We start from the raw sequence: 20795 nt of genomic DNA, 5'->3' as shown, positions 1-20795 counted from the left end.
TATACTCGTCCTATTCTTGTACCTTTACACAAATCCTTAATCTTATCTTAAAAAAAAAAGCCAAATATGATGATGATAGCTATTTAACAACAAGCGTTGATTGGTCGTTACCTGAGCGACTGTGATGTCATTTTCAGTTGGTGGCAAAATGGCTGCCCCCTGAGATGGATAAAAACAGGTGGCTTTTACTGCTTAACACATATTCCACATCGGCAATATGAATCAGAATGCCATGTTTACACTAGTGTATTAACATCAGGGGTGATTTTGTGTGTGTGTGGGGCAGGGGGCTAAGCTGGGCTGATCCAGATGCACCACATGGAGATGATGACCAGGGCGTAGCAGGAGATGAGCAGGAGATAGATGCGGAAGAGCAGGAAGTCCAGGACGTAGCCGACGTGGCACCATTGCTCTTGCAGCTCATTCTCCTTCTGCATGGAAGTCAGGTGAGCACGGAGCTCGCTCAGGTGCTGACAGATCTGCTGGAGCTCGGCCATCGCGGCAGTGCCTGGTAAAGTAGGTGTTTGGGTCACCGAACAGTCGGAAATATGTGCCTCCAATTTGGCAAAAAAAAAGGACGAAATGTGTTCACCTTCATTGCTGATTGGGCTTTCGGCCGAAGTCCTGCTTTCGGATTGGGTAATTGGACGCAGCGCTTCAGAAGATTTTTCCTGAATCACTGAGGGAGGCTGTGGCTCCTCTTGCCAGCGGTAACAAATGAGGTTGGCGACATGTTGAAGCACCACCACCCTCACCCAGCGTGGGACCTCTTGATGTTTCATGGAGTTGTTGTGGAGAACGTTCGTAATGACGACGGTCTCCAGCAGACTGATCACCATTAGGGCAAGACACACTGAGAAGTAGATACCTGCAGTGAGGAATACACATTGACGAGTAAGAAAGTGAGGGTGTCGTCGTGCTCAGGAGCGGGCGGCTCTAACTGTATGTAAGGTAATATAATATTTCAAACATAATGTGTTGTATTTGAATGACTCTTCATTCATTGAGTGAATTTATCCATCCATCCATCCATTTTCCCCACCGCTTTATCCTCACTCGGGTCGCGTGGGATGTTGGAGCCTATCCCAGCTGTCTTCGGGCAGTAGGCGGGGGAGACCCTGAACCGGTTGCCAGCCAATCGCAGGGCACACAGAAACGAACAACCATTCACGCTCACACTCAGACCTAAGGACAATTTGGAGTGTTCAATAAGCCTACTATGCATGTTTTTGGAATGTGGGAGGAAACCGGAGGACCCGGAGAAAACCCACGCAAGCACGGGGAGAACATGCAAACTCCACACAGGGAGGCCGGAGCTGGAATTGAACCCGGTACCTCTGCACTGTGAAGTCGACGTGCTAACCACTGGACTACCGGGCCTCCCGAGTGAATTTATAAAGACATATTTTCCATTTTAATTAGGAGAAGGGGTCCGAAATCAATACATTTGCATTTCAACTGTAGAACTTGTAGCTTTCAAACATTTGCAAACCCCAAGCCCAATGAAATTGTGACGTGTAAAATGTAAAGAAAAACTAAATACAATGATTTTCAAATCCTTTTAAACCTGTATTCACAGGTGTGTTGCAACAGTCTCCCTGTTGCAACACACCTGATTCAAATGATCAGATCATCAGCAAGCTCTGCGGAAGCCTGACATTGAACCTGTTCATTTGAATCAGGTGTGTTGCAACAGGGAGACTTGGAAAGCATGCAGGACAGCGGCCCTCCAGCACCTGAGTTTGACACCTAAACGTATCACAGCCTCTGACCTATGATGGGTGTTCCATTAGCGGTGCTGGGCAGCAGGTCATTCATGATGAGCAGGAAGACGGTATAGCCCAGGATGAGGGTCATCTTGAAGGAGGCCCGGTCCACGCTGTGGGGGGGCAGGTAGAATGACAGGATGTCAATGAGCATGAGGAAGGAGCTGGGGATGAGCAGGTTGACCACGTAGAGCACTGGACGTCGCTTTATCACCACCTGAATGACAAGGAAAAGGAGCTTTGAACGGGAAAATGATCACCAAAATATTTTCCTCATGAGATGGAGTACCGGTTTCACTCACCCAAAAAGTAATGATGTCCCATTCGTCAATCCCAAACTGCAGGATGGAGGTTTCTCCCAGTATGTCCACCAGTTCCCACTCTCCACTGGCTTCCAGGTAACGCTTCGAGTTCCCGGACATCTCCTCGAAGGTCAGCGCTGGGCTAACCCTCACGTCACGTACTGGAGAAAAAACAATTTAGAATGGTTTGCCAGCCTATAACCGCATTCTGTATTTTCTTACTGGTGTGCATGTAGGAGCCAAAGGTAAAAGTGCAATTTTGCACATCAAAAGGAAAACTGAAGATCTCCAGGTTGCAGGCTGAGACGAGACGCAGCATCCTGTCCCAGCGAATGTGACCTGTGTGGTTGATGTAGACGTATGGACAAGCTTGGGAGACGTCGTCGTCAACGCTGGACCGCGGAAGTGGGTGGGTAGACGGAAAAACACATTTAGTTGATGAGAAGATCCATGAGATATATGAGAGTGATATCCACTTATAGGCCAATTCATTGGGTATGTCAGAAAACTCAAATGAGATCTAAGAGCTTTTCATTTCTTTCTAGGAGGTGCAGCATATTTGAATTTCTGATCATTTTTGGGGTGTGCAACAATACACACAATAAACAATAAGCAACAATAAACATCCTTCATGAGTAAATAATAACACCTGAACTTTTCATACAGCTCCCAGATCATACTGAAGGTGTTGTTCCTGAGTTGATAAGCAGCTTTATTGAGTTGGAATTATATTTACGTTGAATCGCACACCAATGTTCGATATCCTTACGGTATGCAAGTACACGTCGGCAATTCACGCAAAAGGAAACGCACAACTCATAGATGATGATATCTGGAGACCAGAGTTTGTTCACAGGGAGCGAAATCCTGGAGACTCCATCACACTTGTCAGGATCCCAAACAAGAAATTCATGATGCCAGTACTGCAAAAAGAAAAATGAAAAAAGTAATCAGCGGTATAATGACTTCAGCTTTAGCGCTTCCTGAACAGATTGACATTCAATTCCTGTAGTGAGAGCTTTACTGTAAAGCAAGAAGACAATGCTTGAAGTACAAAATTAAAGAATCACAGAATAATAATAAATACGACAGTCTACCACACGTTGATGTATCTTTTAACATTATACAGCTTGTATTCTTTATTTATATTTAGCTCATGATATTATACGCATATTATAGTTAAATTACTAATAATTCAATAAATAAAAGCAAATAAAACAAAAATCGGACATTTGGATTTTTTCACGAAAATACATTCACACTATTTTGCCAAAAATGAGGAGGTTACATACCAGTCTCAGCCACAAGAATGTTGTAAGAATCTGTGTCTTCTCATTCTTAAAACGACGACAACAACACAAAGAGAAAGGTCCTGTGATTATGATGACATCTTCCTCCACCATGCTGGAGGAGGCTGATTCAAATTGTAATATGAATAATGATGATAATTACACAATATGAAAGTCCGTTATGGTCTTCCTGACTGATTTGCTAAATTGTAGGTGTCAAACTCAAGGCCTGTGGGCCATAGCCGCGCCAAGTTAACATTTAATGTGGCCTGTGAAGGCAAATGAATGCGTGCCAATTTCAGGTTCCTTGCAACACTGAAATATGAGATGCTGCATACATTTTGTCAGCACATAAAATGAAAACTAGTTGAATAACCACTCTTGGCAATGACTGGCTTCTGATTTCAAAACTAGTTAAAGTATAAACTCACCACCCCGAGCACAGCATACAGTGTGAAGGAGATGTTGGTCACGGTGGGATTGCTCAGGTTGACCACTGGTCGGAAAGCTTGTAAATCAAAAACAGCTTGCATGGACTCATGGGATGGACCGCTTTCGCCCTGGTTACATGACAGTTCACTGTGCCGCTGTGCAGCTAAATCTACAATTGCATGAGTGGCAAACAATTGGAGAGGACAGGCTGGGAATGACACTTGAAAAGTATATGGACACGCTTTAACAAGTGACACAGACTAAATGCGACATGGGTAGCTGACAGTGTCTTAAGGGAAAATTCCATTTTCAGACCCTTTCAGACCCTTTTCAAGTACCGGTACAGTCAATATAAAATGAGGAACTGGGATTAAATGTGTGGCGTCTGAAAAGACATCTAAATACGTCTTTGGGAGTGAATGACTTAAGTAGAAATATGTAGATGTGTGTGTGTGTGTGTGTGTGTGTGTGTGTGTGTGTGTGTGTGTGTGTGTGTGTGTGTGTGTATAGTGATCCAATTAAAAATTCTACTGCTCAAGTACGGTAATGGTAATGATGATCACACCACTGCATAGTAGTTCACACCAGGTTCTATTATCCTTGACATAAAAGAGAAAGCGAGATCTCTGGAAAGCACATAATACTACTGCTGCTTCAGGCAAAGCAATCAGTGAATAATTGAGTAAAAGTCATTACCTGTAATTAGCAGGAGAGTTGTGATGAGGGGCATTATCCGATGTGACCGACACATGTTGCAAGTTTTTCCTTTCTCAGATATAATTTGATGATGATATCTACTCAGATATAATTTGAATATGATATCATTAAAGTAAAGCCCCAAGCGTGGAGCCGAGTGGACTGTTGCTGCAACACTGATTGCCAACGAATAGGCACACCCAGTTTTATCATTACGGTAGCATCACGTTGGCTGAGATTAAAAATCTCTGGAGGTTACTGCAACTCATTGGTAACATCTTAATGTTCAAATGCCAAACTTGAATTTATTATATTACTGGGAGGCAAGTTTTAACTCGAAAATATAGTTTGCCTTTTGGGAGCACAAAAAGAGGTAAGTCAAAGAGTTTACCTTTACAGAATGGTAGTTATGGAGATGGGTATTCACTCTAAACAACCACCTCGACTTTTCCCTTGTTAACACCTTCAGTAATCATTCGACCATTTTATTTTTTAACACCTTCACCTGTGGGACTTGCATATGGTAAACTCTACATTCTTGCATGTTAGTGTGTTGTTGAACCATGTACTGATTGATGTCTTAGTTAAGATATCCTTTATTTGTCCCGCAATGGGGAAATTTACAGTCAGAGTTCAGAAAGGAAACCACAAGGTAGGGAGAGGGAAAAAAACCCCACGCTCGAACTATCCTCTTCTGAGGATAATTTAAGTCCAGGATAAAAAAAATAAATAATTCAATCACAATTGTGGTTGTGATTGAAAAATTAGGCAACAACCTTACTGTATTAAACTTTGAAATGCATTTTCCCCACACTTAACTAAAACCTTTTACTACAACTTGTATAAAGACCATGGAATGAAACTGACTGAAACAAAAAACAAACAAACAAAAAACACAAAAAAAATGCAACTTTAATTGTTGACGCACAAATACTTGAAGACATAAAAATGTATAATATATAAAACAATTATTTTGATGATAATGATGATGACAGCTGCGTCTATCCCAACTGACTTGGGGCCAGAGACAGGGAATACCTTGCCAGCCAATCACAGGGCACATGTACAGGCAAACAAATTAAATTTCCATTCTTCCTTCAATAGTGGCCCACTGACAATTAAATGCCACCCTCAAAATGAACGCTTCCCTTTTCCATCAGGAAAATAAACTGGTTGTACCAGTAATACACATACATAGACGGTACAGCTGCGGTCAAGCATAAAACTGGCGCATGCCTCGTTTGGCGGACTGCTCAGCGACATGGTGGGCTTTCTGGTGTACTGAGAACATTTCCTTTGACAATTCAAACTTGATGCCAGCTTGAACCTACGTCAAAGTCATGGTGCATATAGTCTTTTGTTACATTTGATTGGGAGACAGGCAGACAGAGTCTGAGCTCAGCGGACGTGTGGTGGGTGTCGTGTATATCATTCGTAAATATGACATCAGCGTGCATTGAACTCTGAATCAGTGTAGAAATCAATTATTCAACAATCAACAATCACATTATTGTTATCATCCTCTTTATTTTACTGTATTTTCCGCACTGTAAGGCGCTTCGGAGTATAAGGCGGACCTTCAATGAATGGCCTATTTTAAAACTGTTTTCATATATAGGGCGTACCGCATTATAAGGTGCATAGAATAGAAGCGACAGTAGGGGCTGCAGTTGCGTTATGCATCCACTATGCACGCTCAAGGTAATACAATCCAATCCAATACAGTTTTATTTACATAGAGCTTTCACGACCGCTGTAGCTCAACTCACCTCAACTCAACTATATTTATAGAGCACTTTCAAACAGCCATCCCTGCACACAAAGTGCTGCTGTAACAAAGCGCTTCACAGAAGATTTAAATTACTACGTTCAAGAAATAGTAATATGGATCCATATATAAGGCGCATCAGATTATGAGGCGCACTGTCGGCTTTTGAGAATATTGAATGTTTTAGGTGCACCTTATATTGCAGAAAATACAGTCTTTTTAAAATCACGCTGAAGCCTGCAGCAAAGCCTTGGAGTGGTTGTGCACAGACACACACAAGGTCAAGTTGACATCATCTGCCCACAAACGTCTGCTGTCTATGATTTTTTAACATACTTTGCATGCTTCAACCTCCATCATGGACTCAAGCAAACCAATTTCTTCTTCCACCATATGAAGCACTGTGCCTCCCATGCATCAAAGTAAAAGGAAATGAGAGGAGCGGCTTCGATTGGCACAGAATCTAGTTAGCTGTGTTCATGACGACAACGCAAAACATCCTTTTTTAAAATGTGCCACACTCCGCTGGCTCTATGAAAATACCAAAACAAGGTCTAGCCTGCCTCTGCAGAGTCAGATCACAACTACTGTATGTAGAACCTCACATCATTTCACAGACACTGTTGTTCAAATCTGCACATTCATGAGTTGAGCCCATTTGCGAACCAACACAGCAGAAACTAGAAAATGTCTCGGAATCAAATTACAAGCTGATTACATAAACGAGTTCACTGCACAGTATTTAACATCAACTTATGTAATGTAGAGAAGGCGTCCTTAGTCGGCATTCTTAAATTCGTGTTCCGAGAACCACTGCTGACAATATGCGTGTCCATGTTTATGTTTGTGAGCTCCATTCTGCCAAGTCTGCCTTTGCTATTGCCACCGCTCCTCAACAATCTTTGTTATTTTATATTTATTGTTGTTGGACCATTGAAAAAAAAAATCTCCGAAACTGATGGTCCAGTAAATTAGTTATAGCCCAAATAGTGCAAACATGACTCTATTCATCACTGAAAGAACACAGCACATACAGTGACATATGGTGTTGGCACCAACAAGCTCGAACCGGATTTATTATGAACAGTGCCGAATCACAAAACAGGCATTGACATGGTACTGGCAAACAAAGCAGTCTTCTGCTAAGCGAAGTAAATGTCAAGAAAAGCCTACTACAACATCTGAACTCTATCCACGGTGAGGTGGATAGCTTGATAGATCACATAAATGTTGGACAAAGTTTGGAAAGGATTTATCTTATTTCTTTTTACATCACATACCTGGTTTTTAAAGAAGGGTGTGTAGACTTTTCATATCCACTGTATAACTTCTAGCTTCTCTCTCAGGGCAAAATGATCTGATCGGTTAGTGTGCGGCACACTCAAGTTGTTTGGTAAATTTGGATTTTAAAATAATGCACACACAAACACAATATTTGAACCAAGAACAAAAAACCCCAATTCTCAATGTAGTTAATAGAATGCATTAATGAACCTACAACCTTTCATCGCTGGTAAAGTTATTTTGCTTTAGTATAAAATATACAACAAACAACAACAAAAATGGAAAAAAAAACCCATAATGAAATGATGTGGAATAATTTAAAAGGGTAAAACTAACGCTCCTACTCCCAAACAGGACAATACATTTAAACACAAAATTAATGCACAACATGCCAGTTTCAATCATAAGGCGTTGTATGACTTGACCCACATGCCGATGATGCCGATGAAGCTTACAGATAAGAAGAGGATGTAGATGGCGAACAGCAGGCGGTCTATGATGAAACCTACTTGGTTCCACTCCTCTGTGCTCTGGCTGACGTTCAGCTCCTGTTCCACTTTTAGCCGGATGACACGGAGGTCTCTTCCCAGGCTCCTCAGCTCCTCCACGGCCTTGTCCTCGTCCAGCGGGCCCTCTGGTCCGTGGGCCTCCCCTTCATTTGCGCTCTGAGTGGAAGCGTTCATTTCTGTTACGGGGCAGAAGAGAAGAATGCATCCTTGTCATTTTACTCCTTTGGTGTCTTCAGGTTGTGTCTCACCTAGTGTGGCGGGATTTTGGATGATCTGCTCCACTTGTGTGGGCTTTGGAGGAAGCAGAACCAGGTGGCCCAAAATGTGGATGACTGACAGTCTGATCCAGCGAGGAACCTCTGAGTAGTGAGTAGAACTGTGCAGCAGGTTGGTAATGAGAATGGTTTCCAGAAGACTTACTACCATCAGAGCCAGGCAAAGGGACAGGAACACATCTGGCATGACAAAAGATGATGCATAACATATGTTGGGGAATTCTTTGGCAATTCCATATTTGATTTTACGCCGCCCTGTCCGGCTCATAAATGTACAAATCTGACCTCAAATGTCCGTGCCTCAGCAGCAACCTCATTGCGTTTAAGATACCTTTCAACCTACTTATGAGCGGAATGGTGTTTCCGGTGATGGGCAGCAGGTCGTTCATGAGGAGCAGGAAGACGGTGAAACCCAAGATGAGGGTCATCTTGAACAAGGAGCGGTCAACCTTCTGAGGAGGCAGCAGAAAACTGAAGAGGTCCACTGTGATGAGGAAGCAGGAAGGGATCAGCAGGTTGACCACGTACAACATGGACCTGCGCCGTACTGAAATCTGGTGAAAATTACATTTTGTCACTCTTTCACTTTCTGGAGACCAAATACTACATTTTCCGTGACTTCATCCTTCAGCATGGATTGAATGAGCACCGCGCCAGCTTGAAAATCAAATGTGGCTAGAGAGCACAAAAGCTCGCCCACCCCTGATGTTGGTTTACAGCTTTTAGGACATAAACAATATGTAAAGGGAGTAAATTGATCCTTACAAAGAAGCTGAGTTCTTCATAAGTGCCGTTGAACGAAGTTGGTAGCTGCTGATGTATTGATTTGATTCCAGTGAGCTCCCATTCTCCCATAGTTGTCATCATTGTTTTGGAATATTGGAATACTTCTTCTGTTGACATGAAGCGGCCAATCCGTATTGCAGGTACTGAAAGAAACGTGTCTTTGATTACTTTCATCTGAAATACAGACTGTGTTGAAATACCCAAAAGACTGACTGTAAACAACAAGTGAAATATTCTCCTGCCAAAACTTCTTTGCCACATCCTGCCTTTCCTGTCCATGATCTCATCTTTGCTCTTGCATTAAAAAAATATATATATACAGTATATATATATATATATATATATATATATCAGTGGCGGACCCTCAGGGCCAGCAAGGCCTTCTCTGCTGACCTAAACATTCATACAATAACATAAATTTAATTCATGTTATTTTATTTTCATAAATATGTAAACAAAATTATTCTCTGTATTCTTTATGTCATATTATTTCCACTTACTCAAGTGGCTTTCAATGTCATTTTAAATAACATTTCAGACGAGCAATTATGAACGGTACCCGTGGCTCACAGCCTCTGAGAAACGCTGCAAATTGTACTGCTGGGAATGCCTATTGCTTGCAACGGACCGATTTGGTGTTTGGAGCCACAGTGGATTTACCCATTTAAGTTGTTTTACCAAGGCAGCAAGGAAACGTCAGAGCACGGCTGGGCACTTACAAACTACGGTGCGTTTAAAAACGTTTGGGGACACTGGCGTAGATGTGCAGCTCAGTGAACAGGCACTACATTGGTGAGTAAATGAATTCTATTTTACATTTCTTCTTGTCATTTTATTTCGTTAGTATTAAATTAATGGTAACGAAATAAAATGACAAAGATACAAAAATGTATCAAATAAATCTGCTCACCTGCAATTTATAATGGCGCATTGTAGTCACCTTCGTGCACGAAAGTTCGTTCAATCTCAGCTGCTCAACATCGTCAGTTATTTGCTGTTGTGTAGCCGATTCTCAAAATGCTAATGATGTTTACTTTATTTTCAAAGAATAGTTTGTTGTTGTTTGGTTGGTGTCTTATATGAAACTGCGACATTGTGCAATTTATTGGACAGACTTGTTTAAGATCACACAGCGTAATTTGGGTGGCATTTTATTTAGTATTTTTAAATCATCTTTTTATTTTTGACAATATCTATAAATTTAGTTTCCTGCTCTTAATTGTGAATGCATACTTGAGGGATTTAAATGCTCCTGAAATTAAGTGCTGCTTGACGAGCCTATACTGTACTGTATTCTGTTAATGTATGTGACGTCACTGAAGGCCTAAAGTTGAAATGCACGGCCCGCCACTGATATATATATATATATATATATTTGTTTTTGTTGTTTTTTTTGGATCAGTTCGTACTTACCATAATGCAGGTAGGCGTTAAAGGTTAAAGTGCAATTCTGGACGTCAAAGGGAAACGTGTAGATGTCAAGCCTGCATGAGCTCACCACTCTGACAGGCTGTAAATCGAACACGGTCCCGTCGTGATACACGTATGTGTATGGCGTAAATTGAGCTGAGTTCCTCTCCATGCTGCAGGAGGCGAACATTTCCAAAGTGAATTGCATTGTGCTGAGTTGTACTTTTGTTGAACTTGAATATTTATTTTCATGGTGTTTATTATTATTCCTACTTCATTGTTGGAGTGACTTACAATTCATTGATGACTATATCAGGGACCCATAGCACTTTTCTCGGGACTGTAATCCAATGGGAACCGCATTCGTTTGGGTCCCATCCTATGAATTCATTTCTCCATGACTGCAACACAGAAGCACAGATAAAGAGTCACATTGTAACACACCGTTCAAGATTAATTGCAATGCCACTCGAGCAGTATTGATTCAATGCGCATAATTTTGCAATAGAAAAAAAAAATCCACAGCACACCACCAAACAAAAATGTCACAAAAAGAAGTCTGCTATCTAGTGGTAGAGTTGTTAATTGTTTGTCCTGTCACAATAAGTCGCTGGCATAGATACTGCAGTTGAGTGAAGATATGTTATTTGTTATAAATGATTTTCAGACCAATCAAATTTACTGGCAGATGGCACACTGGTTTAGAATCACTGCATTATACAGTCATACTGTATTTCTATTTAATCTATCAGGGACTCTGAACCTGTGAGTTCAGTTGGCAGCTCATTCATTCAGCCATGCAAGCATTTTCTATAGAGCTTGTCCTCGTTCGGTCACGGGTGAGCTATCCCAGCTGACTTTGGGTGAGGAATCGTGTACAGCCTGACAGCACGAACTGCACCAGCCAATTGCAGAGCACACTATGACCTCAAACCTCAGAAGTGTGAGCCAGATGTGCTCACCAACAAACCACTTTGACAAAAAAACAAACAAATAGAAAATGGTGACTCACCAACATTTGGATGATAAACGTTGTCAGGATCTGACCCTTTTCATCCTGAAAGAAGTCAATATGCTTCATTTGAGAGGAGGACGCTGACAATGAGAGAATTTATGACCTTTGCAATGAATGCCAGCTTCCCTTACCACCCCGAGAATGCCAATTAGGATGAAGGCAATATTGACAAGCGTGGTGGTTGAAACGTTCATGACCGGTCGAATGGAGCTGAGGTCAAAGACGGGTCTGAGAGCCTCCAGCAGGGCGGGGCCATCCGGGCGAGAGCAGTTTGACATGATAGCGCCACAGGATGCTAAGCAAAGACCAAAAATCAACGGCACTGAAGTGAGCTGGGTGTACTTCTTGAAACCGTAACAATAATTTAGCGTTGCTGTAGAGCAGAGTTACCGTACTTAAAGGTTTTCAGTTAGAAGGAGCACCAATAGATTCTCCACAAATATGCAGTAGTTGTAGACAAGCGCACTTCTTTAATTGTATATTGCAAATTATAGTTAAATAATAATTACAGATTGACCAGTGTTTGCAGACTAATTTATTGCCTTTTGTCAACTTAACAGCAGTCGAATCATTAAAAGCCAAGAACTCAAACGGTCAGGTCAGTAACTATTTTTTTCGCCAGTGTACTGGCGGACCACAGCTTTTCCATGGACCGCCGACTGCTCTTGAAAACAATAGCCAACAAAATGTATTTGCCCCTTCTTATTTGCATTCATCGATTTGCTTTTTATTTTACTTGTAAGACAGTCACCCTCAACAATTCTACGCAATCTCAGAAGAATATGGAAGGAAGTTGTACCTACAGTTTAGCTCCGTACTATATTACACACAAATTGGATAGTCCGGCCAAAAAGAGGGTCAAAAAGCTTCCCAGCATGGCAGACGTGCTTGAAATGTTTTGTCAGAAATGTTTACCATGATTTCAGGAAGTTCAGTTTTGAAAATATTATTTTCATAATGGCCATCATAAAAAATAATTCTACAAATTCCAATGCTTAACCGAAGGAATCTAACTAAATTGTTTTTTCTTTCATGCCACTTTGAATTTGCTGATGACATTCAACCGGGAGGCCTGTTACATGAGTCAAAAAGTCAGAAACAAGCAGGAGCTTTCAAAAATGGATGTCATTTTTTCTTATCTGCGTGTTCTTACTGTGTGTGAAGAGAGAGATGAAGATGAAGAGAACCATTGCAGGCTTGACTTTCTGCGGGCAGCACTAAAAACATGAATAGTGGGTCAAAAGCGGTTGTTAGCTTGAGTTACGATGATGGTGTGAAGGGCTCCCATTTCAGTTCATTAGCCCCATTCTTGCACTCTTCAATTCTTTTCTTTTGGATCAGTGTTAGATCTTCATTTTAGGAAATAGGATACATGTGTTATTTAAAGGATGCAGGACAAGCATGAAGAAAACGTATAGGTCTGTTTTTTGTGTGCGGTCCTGGGGCTCGGCCTACTCCCCGGCCCCAATATAAACATTGTAATAACATCTCTAAATGATTTACTTTATAAATTATTGCACTTGTTATTCTTTTCCCCCCACTAAAGCAAAATTGGGTTTTCTGTCAAATATACACAATTTCAATCATTTTTAAAGCATTCGTTTTGAGAAAGGCCATCTAACAGAGGTGTAATGATTAATGGTTTGACCCGGAAAATTATTTTTTGATTTGATAAATGCCAGTGCATGGAATCGATCCGAACCAAATCACTCCACTTTGAAATATATCAAGATGCGAATCAAATCCGAATTCCACCGAGTCGAAACAATTCGAATCGTGCCACTTTCAAATCGGCCCACCCCTGTCTTGTTTCAGAACCCACAAATCGAAAACGGTATTGAATCGTCTTTTGTGGAAAAATGCACACCGCTACTATATAAAACTCAACCCAGCTTTTTCCCATCACACACCACATTTGAGCTATTTTGCCTTTTTACTTCAACCTTAATTCAACCAGGTCAGGTAACTGAGAACAGATTCTCATTTGCAACGCCGACTTGGCAGCAGAAAGCAGAGTTAGAATACAAACATATCAACAACAAACTAATATTGTTACATGATACACATATGGTGAGTTAAAAAGGTTCCACACGGGTTTTAAAGAAGATGGCGTTTAGATTCTAAGGTAGGTTTTGTACAATCTGGTCTTTTAACTTAAATTACCGGTAGATAAGAAAGTATAAAATCGTTTTTTTCTCGCTGTTGCCTCTCCCCTGAACGGAAACCTTTCACATATGCGATCATCCAACCATTTTGTATAATGCTTGTCCTCATTCGGGTCACGGGGAAGCTGGATCCTATCCCGGCTGACTGGGCGATAGGCAGATTCAACGGAAATGCTTAATACACAACGTCGTAGATTGAAATGAAGATCAGCCAAACTATCAGTTATTTGTCCATACAATTTTATTTTTATGCTTGTATACTTTCACATATCTAATCAGCACTAATTGCGTAGCAGGGATAGTTTAAGAATTACTCCTCAAAGTAATACAAATAATAAATTAAGCATGTCAAAATGAGCTTATCACTCACTTGCAGAAAAACAACCAAAAAAAGTTGTCATCTACTGGCCATTGGATTTGAACCAGATGATCTGGATGGTGATGAAGCTGACAGATATGAAGAGGAGGTAGATGCCAAACAGCAGGCGGTCTATGATGAAACCCACCTGGATCCACTCTTTTGAGCTCTGGGTGCTCCCCAGCTGCTGCTCCACCTGCAGGCGGAGGACCTTCAGGTCTCCACCGAGGCTCCTCAGCTCCTGTAGGGCCCTGTCCTCCACTGCTGGTTCTTTCTCCTCGTGAGGGTTGTCATCACATCCGCGCTGTGTCGAGACGCTGCTGCTTCCTGTGTCTATACATGAGCAGAGAGTCGAATTATCGGGTGCATCAGAAAAAAATCCAGGACTGGGGTCACAAAAGATTCATTTTTGACGCAAACTGCGAGTATCCCCCTTCAATGTAGGCCGAAGATCAACCAGCACAAAGGTATCTTGGTCCCTATACTTTTGTTCAGAGCGTGAGAAGAGGTGAGAGTTGGGGCCGGGCAACTCATTGGTGTTTTAATGTGACAGCTTGCCTGCTCACAATACTTTACGGCTTTGACAGTTTCTGGCGAAGAAGAAAATCGCCGCGCTGGAGCAACGTCCTGACCCACCCGACCTGGCTGCTTGTGTTTTCCGCTTCTTTCCCAAGCTCAAAGGGTGGTCATGGAGAGGACTTGTTTTGACGCTATGAATGACATGAAGATGGCTGCGATCACAGAGTTGCCGAGGATCCCTGACGAATCTTTCCAGGAGTGTGTGAAGGTGTGGCAGAGAATGCCGGTAAAGTGCGGAGGGATTACGTTGATGGGATCTTATAGCTCAAATTTCAAAGATAACCTTCGTGACACCAGTCCTGAAAACCTGCTGAATCATATAAAATCGAAACGATTTTCGGTGATGTTTTAATATTAATGCATTAATCAGCACCGATTTCTGTATACCTGCATCTTTGACTTCTTCCCAAGGCAGACCAACAACACGACCCAGAAAGTGCAGAACAAATACGCGGATCCAGCGAGGAACAGGAATGACATTTTTAGAGCTGAGCAGCAAGTTGGTGATGAGAATTGTCTCCAGGAGACTGGCCACCATCAGAGCCAGGCACATAGAGAAGAAAATGTCTGCCATGAAAGACAAATGGTAAGTCATACACATATTCAGTTTTAGATGAAGCGGTCAAGAATTACATAAACAATTGTAAACTCAAGCAAAGAAATCCACATGGGTTGCTTCTTGCGGTAAAACACATTTGCTTGAATTTGAATTGCGACGACATGGAAATCCGTACGTGTTTGCCCGCACTGTTTATAGATCATGCAAATGATCAATGCTGCCATTGTAGCGCTTCACCACACTTGCTGCACCTCAGGCATTTGTTTATAAAATCATTGGGTGCATGTGCTATTATTTATGCAGTCTCACTGCCTACTTGGAAGTCTGAACATGAACTTGCAAGAATTTCACTGGTATATTTTAAAATTGCAAACCTATGACAGAAGTCCATCTATCCAACCATATTCTATCCTTCCTTTCGTAATTACGGTTGCGGGTGAGCCACATCTCAAATGATGGTTTTAATTGTCCATAAATGTATTTAGTGATTTAGCAAACACTCATGCTAGGGCTGCACTATCTCACTTATGAACTGATGAAGCCTGCTCATATCTTTGTAAAACAACCAGAACAGTCTTCTTACACTTGGTGGAAATGTACTGCCTTGTGGAAAGGTGATTAAAGGAATTACAGTAATTAACAGTACCGAGTGGGCACCACCTGCTATTTTCTATCCTGAGCATAAAAAGGTTACATCTATTTGTGGAGTCATTTTAAGTCAATGATAATCTTAAGACCTATTTTCATGACTGGCACGATCCAGGTGCACCATGTGGTGTAAATCTGTGCAAAGGTTTGTTAGACCAGGTGTGGGTAATTTAAAAAAAAAAAAAGGTCTGTTTGTGTTGTTGTGGGCTTAGACACAGCCAACTAAATTTGTCGCCAACCAAAGAGGCTTCTCTCATTCCCTTTACATGTGGCACACTCACAGTACCCTCTCTGTGGAAACAGAATGGTGTGACCGGACCATTATCACTGCTCTGAGCAACAGACAACGTAAGCCCCTATGCAATCCCCTAAAATTTATAACCTTTTTTATTCACATAGAGAAATAACATTTTCAAAATGTCAGTGTCTGATGATAAATATACATGAGAGAAACCAAATAAAAAAAGATTAGAATTTTAATTCAAAGCAGCCTTGACCATTTTTTTAAAATAAAGTACCACTGTATTGTAGAAACAAAAAAAACAATGACAAATGCCATAGGGCGTCGGCCTCACAGTGTAGAGGTGCAGAATTTGATTCCAGCTCCGGCCTTACTGTGTGGAGTTTGCATGGTCTCCCCTTGCCTGCGTGGGTTTTCTCCGGGTAGTCCGGTTTCCTCCCACATTCCAAAAACATGCCTGGCAGGTTAATGGAACACTCTAATTGTCACTACGTGTGAGTGTGAGCGCGGATGGTTGTTCGTCTCTGTGTGCCCTGCAATTGGCTGGAAACCAGGTCAGGGTGTACCCTGCCTACTACTCCAAGACACCTGGGATAAACTCCAGCACGCCCCGCGGCCCTTGTGAGGAAAAGCGGATCTGAAAATGGATGGATGGAGGGTTTGAATGGATGGATGACATATGCCATGTTCCCCACCATATATTTGACAGAGACATGATGAACTATTCTGGAGAGTAGGTCCTGACTGTACACATAAAGGGAAACTGATCGTGAGTGTAGCACTTACTGATGATGGGAATGGTGTTCCCTGTGATCGGCAGAAGGTCATTCATGATCAGCAGGAAAACGGTGTAGCCGAGAATGAGGGTCATCTTGAAGGAGGAGCGGTCCACGCTTTGCGGCGGTAGCAGGAAGCTAAAAAGGTCCACTGTGATCAGGAAAATGCTGGGGAGCAGCAGGTTTACTACGTACAGCGTTGACCTGCGTCGCAGTCGGATCTAGCAAAAGAATCAAAAACATCTTTGCTTCCTCAGGACTCGGACGTATTGTTATATTCAGATCCGGTTCATCTGCATGCAACATGATCAGACATACATGAAACTGAAGCTGGTCCACATAGTTATCCTCACTGTCATGATGATTCAGCTTTACGGCAGTGATATTCAGCAGCTCCCACTCCCCCAGAGTGGTCATCACTCTCTTGGATTTCGCTGTGATGAGGTTGTCCGACATCGATAAGGACACCTTTAAATCTCGTGCTGAACAAAAGAAAACAGGTTGAGTTGTAAACCCCAGAAACTGCGCCGTTTTGTTTTGTACCGCATGATTCAAAAAAAGGCCACCATTTGTTACCGTATTTGGAATTGAACCAGCATTTTCTGGAAAAAAGATGGCTCAAAAATTATGTGAAAACCACCTCAATCTTGAACACAGGTGTCAAATTCAAGACCGTATCATCCAGCCTGCCGCATCACTTTATGTGGCCAACTTTTGTTTTTTTGTTTCTTGTTTCATGAGTTTCTTCTTTTTAGTTTGGTCGACAATCTGTACCAAATTGGCAGTGTTTGTTCTCTTTCCGGCTTAGTATCTCCCACCCGTTCATGATACATGAATGAAACAACAGATATACTGTATACTTTCACAATGTGTTTGCATGCCACAATTTGACATGACTCATGATTTCAATTTGAATTTTTGGGAAGACATAATATATCAGTTGCAGGGACAATTGTGCATAGGTTATGGCATGATAAGGTCACAGTTTATATTTATATACAGTATTACATACATTTCTGAGATGATATCCCTTTGAGGGAAACCATAACCACGATCGGGCCCACAATTTAATCAAGTTTATAACACCTGATCTTAGTTGTTAGTTAGCTACCAGGTAGTGTAAATATAAGTCACTTCCTTACTTTAACCCTTTCAGGGACAGCAGTTACTACACTGGACAGCTTATCATGTTGTCATGTTACAGGTTATCATTATAAATGCATGAAAGGGTTAATGATACTTATTCATCCACAGAAGATGTATTTGTATTTTATTCAATGATCAAGCCATGTTTTTCTTTTGATTCTTTTAACTTTAACATTCAGTCGTTTGACAATTCATTTTGTGTATGCTATGAACTTGTTCCTCTATGATTAGCTGGAGTGATATTTGCAGTAACTCTAGTTAATGACATCAACCATTCCGATGTGAATCTCACCTTACTTTTACGGGGAAATGGCCTGATGAACAACTGAATTTGATTTAATGACGAGCCCCCGCACAGCTCTCGTGAGTCCCATTTATCATTAGACTTTAATAGGAACAATTCTGAGTACTAAAAACCACCCGAGGATAGTAAGAACACCACATTCGATGTAGTTTCCACTTGAATTGTCACTCTTAGCCGTAAACGCATATCACATCTGAATGACGTCCTTATTTTCAAACGTCCACAATTTTGATCAAAATTCATCGTGCAAAATCTGTTACCCAAGTTAATAAATGAACCGAAGGTAAGAGTGCAGTCCTGTCTGTCAAAGGGGAAAGTGTAGATGTCCAGGTTACACGAGCTGACAACTCTGGCTGGTTTTGCGTCGTGCATTTTTCCATTGCTATGCAGATTCACATAAGGAACGAATGGAGCTTTGTCTTGATCCATACTGCAACACACAGATGTACAAAAATATGTGTTACCTTGGTTATTTCTCCAGAAAGCAAGGGAGATGGTTTCCATCGTACAGAACTATGACTAATAAATAAACAGGCTTTGGTGATGCGCCACTGGTTTATATAACTTTACCTCCCTGTGCGAGTTGTTGTTATTTCTTTGTTTTTTGGGGTGGGTCGGGGCAGGGGGTGTATTTGGGCCACACCGAAAAGAAAAACAATACATGAGAATATAGTAATAAAATATAGTTATGTTCCTGAAAGAACGACACATGCGGGTATTTATTCTTTGTATGTTTACTGATGTACATGAATCTAAGAGATACACAGATTAGGCTTTGAAACTCACAATTCACGGATGACAAGATCTGGAACCCAAAATTTATGTCTGGGAAGAGTAATCTTGTCAGTGCCACACTGGACTGGGTCCCAGTTGACAAACTCATTCTGCCACCACTGATGCAACGTGGACATGAATGCAAATGGAAAAGTGATAACGTCACACATCGTCGTAGTTCCATCAAAAAAAAACAACAACAATGAGGAGGCATTACTTACAAAATGCTGCCAAAGATAAGTCGTCAGGAGTTGGGCCTTCTCATCCTGAAAGCAAATACTTCAATTATGTCAGCGTTACATTCATTTAATGTCAACACAGCAACAAATACAACTCTCCACTATATAGTTATGCATCCAACCAGCAGCCAACCTCCCGCGATCGACCCATCAACACATGTGCAGGCATCCTCATGCGCGCACACATTCGCACGCACACAATGTGCCATGATGAGCAACAGCCTGAACGAACCCTAACATGGACAAAACTGAAACATAAAGTAGATAAAAGAGTCTGTGCAATGGAAATCATTGCCTGGTTGGGCACCCCTGCTACCGGTGTATATATAATCCCGCTGGTGGCTCGAGGTCCCCGTGACCGTGAACAGCATAAATGATACAGAATCATAATAGAGGGATTTATATTGAGCCGAACATACCACTCCTAATATTCCATAGAGCAGGAAGTATAAGCTGACGTTGGTTGGAGTTGTCATGTTTGTGACTGGCCGAATGGCGCCCATCTTAAACATCGGCTTCAGGGCCTCCAGCAGTGCCAGTTGGTTCGGTGCAGAGCAGTTTATACTGATGGCGTTGCATGGAGCTGATATATAAAAAAAAACCAATAGGTCTGGAATTACCGTATTTTGTACATAATTTACAACAAAAAAAAACGTCGCCTAGGCGGAAATTCAGCTGAGCACACAATCACATATGTTAACTAGCTCTCTACTCCTTTCTATGCCTGATCTGTCCTATACTTTTGAGTGCTGACAAACATACCCGCAATCAAGACCACCATCATAATCAACATGGGCTTTGTTGAGAGAAGGATCCGCTAGAATTCAAGTGGTATCAGTTACAAGTTGATCAAAGCATACAGAATGTACAATTGGAAAGGAAACTTTACCTTAGGTGAAAGATTTGTGACGGTCATGACATCAAATCTTTTCCCGCTGTGTGCCTACTGGTAATTGGTAGTACAATATTCCTTTATCATATTATTAAATTATAAATGCCAATTCTGACAGGATAAAAATGACTTACCGATCAGTCCGTTGAAGACTTGATTCCTCCTTATTGGTCTGCTTGTACATACAGTACTGTGTATATATAGTGGGACTGCACCTGAAGCATGAAGCGAAGAGTTTAAAACATGAAAATAATGTGGTTGAAGCAAAACTCTGCAAGACAGGCCAACCACTTTATCCATATCGGTATGCATCCAAAAACAAAACAAACCGCAGGTTCAGTGCACACACGCGTGTGCCTGTGTGTGTGTGTGTGTGTGTGTGTGTGTGTGACATCGATCGTCACACCTGCTGGTCACAAACAAAGTGTTGATGCCTGTGAACAAGAAGCTTGCTCATCTATGCCCCCACCTAACCAGCATGCTTTTTTTTAAACCACATTTTTGTTTTATTATCAGTATGTGACTTCACTGTACACAGAAATGACTTATTTCCTGCAAGAAAAAAAAGCAGTAATAAATAAA

General features: G+C 41.6%; 2 protein-coding genes and 1 pseudogene across 2 annotated transcripts; all 3 read right to left on the bottom strand.

Moving 5' to 3' along the window:
- Positions 1 to 290: 290 nt before the first annotated feature.
- On the bottom strand, positions 291 to 4519 carry LOC147202214 (5-hydroxytryptamine receptor 3A). The gene is made up of 7 exons (XM_086115725.1): positions 4486 to 4519; positions 3789 to 3958; positions 2882 to 2991; positions 2291 to 2460; positions 2069 to 2229; positions 1773 to 1983; positions 291 to 868 (listed from the first exon to the last, which is right to left on the bottom strand). The coding sequence occupies exons 1-7, from the start codon at positions 4517 to 4519 to the stop codon at positions 291 to 293; spliced, it is 1434 nt and encodes a 477-aa protein (XP_085971851.1).
- Positions 4520 to 7938: 3419 nt separating this feature from the next.
- LOC147202213 (5-hydroxytryptamine receptor 3A-like) lies at positions 7939 to 11810 on the bottom strand (annotated as a pseudogene).
- Positions 11811 to 14098: 2288 nt separating this feature from the next.
- Positions 14099 to 20237, bottom strand: LOC147202212 (5-hydroxytryptamine receptor 3C-like). The gene is made up of 9 exons (XM_086115719.1): positions 20211 to 20237; positions 19741 to 19980; positions 19304 to 19348; positions 19095 to 19201; positions 18569 to 18738; positions 17177 to 17340; positions 16869 to 17079; positions 15022 to 15201; positions 14099 to 14388 (listed from the first exon to the last, which is right to left on the bottom strand). Exons 1-9 carry the CDS (start codon positions 20235 to 20237, stop codon positions 14099 to 14101), a joined length of 1434 nt encoding a protein of 477 aa, XP_085971845.1.
- Positions 20238 to 20795: the final 558 nt, after the last annotated feature.

Source organism: Hippocampus guttulatus, chromosome 7 (genome assembly GCF_054856545.1).
Source record: "Hippocampus guttulatus isolate MCC_2025c chromosome 7, RoL_Hgut_1.0, whole genome shotgun sequence".
Lineage (NCBI taxonomy): Eukaryota > Metazoa > Chordata > Actinopteri > Syngnathiformes > Syngnathidae > Hippocampus > Hippocampus guttulatus.
The sequence above is the reverse complement of the archived record's forward strand: the minus strand, read 5'-3'. Positions and strand labels throughout refer to the sequence as shown.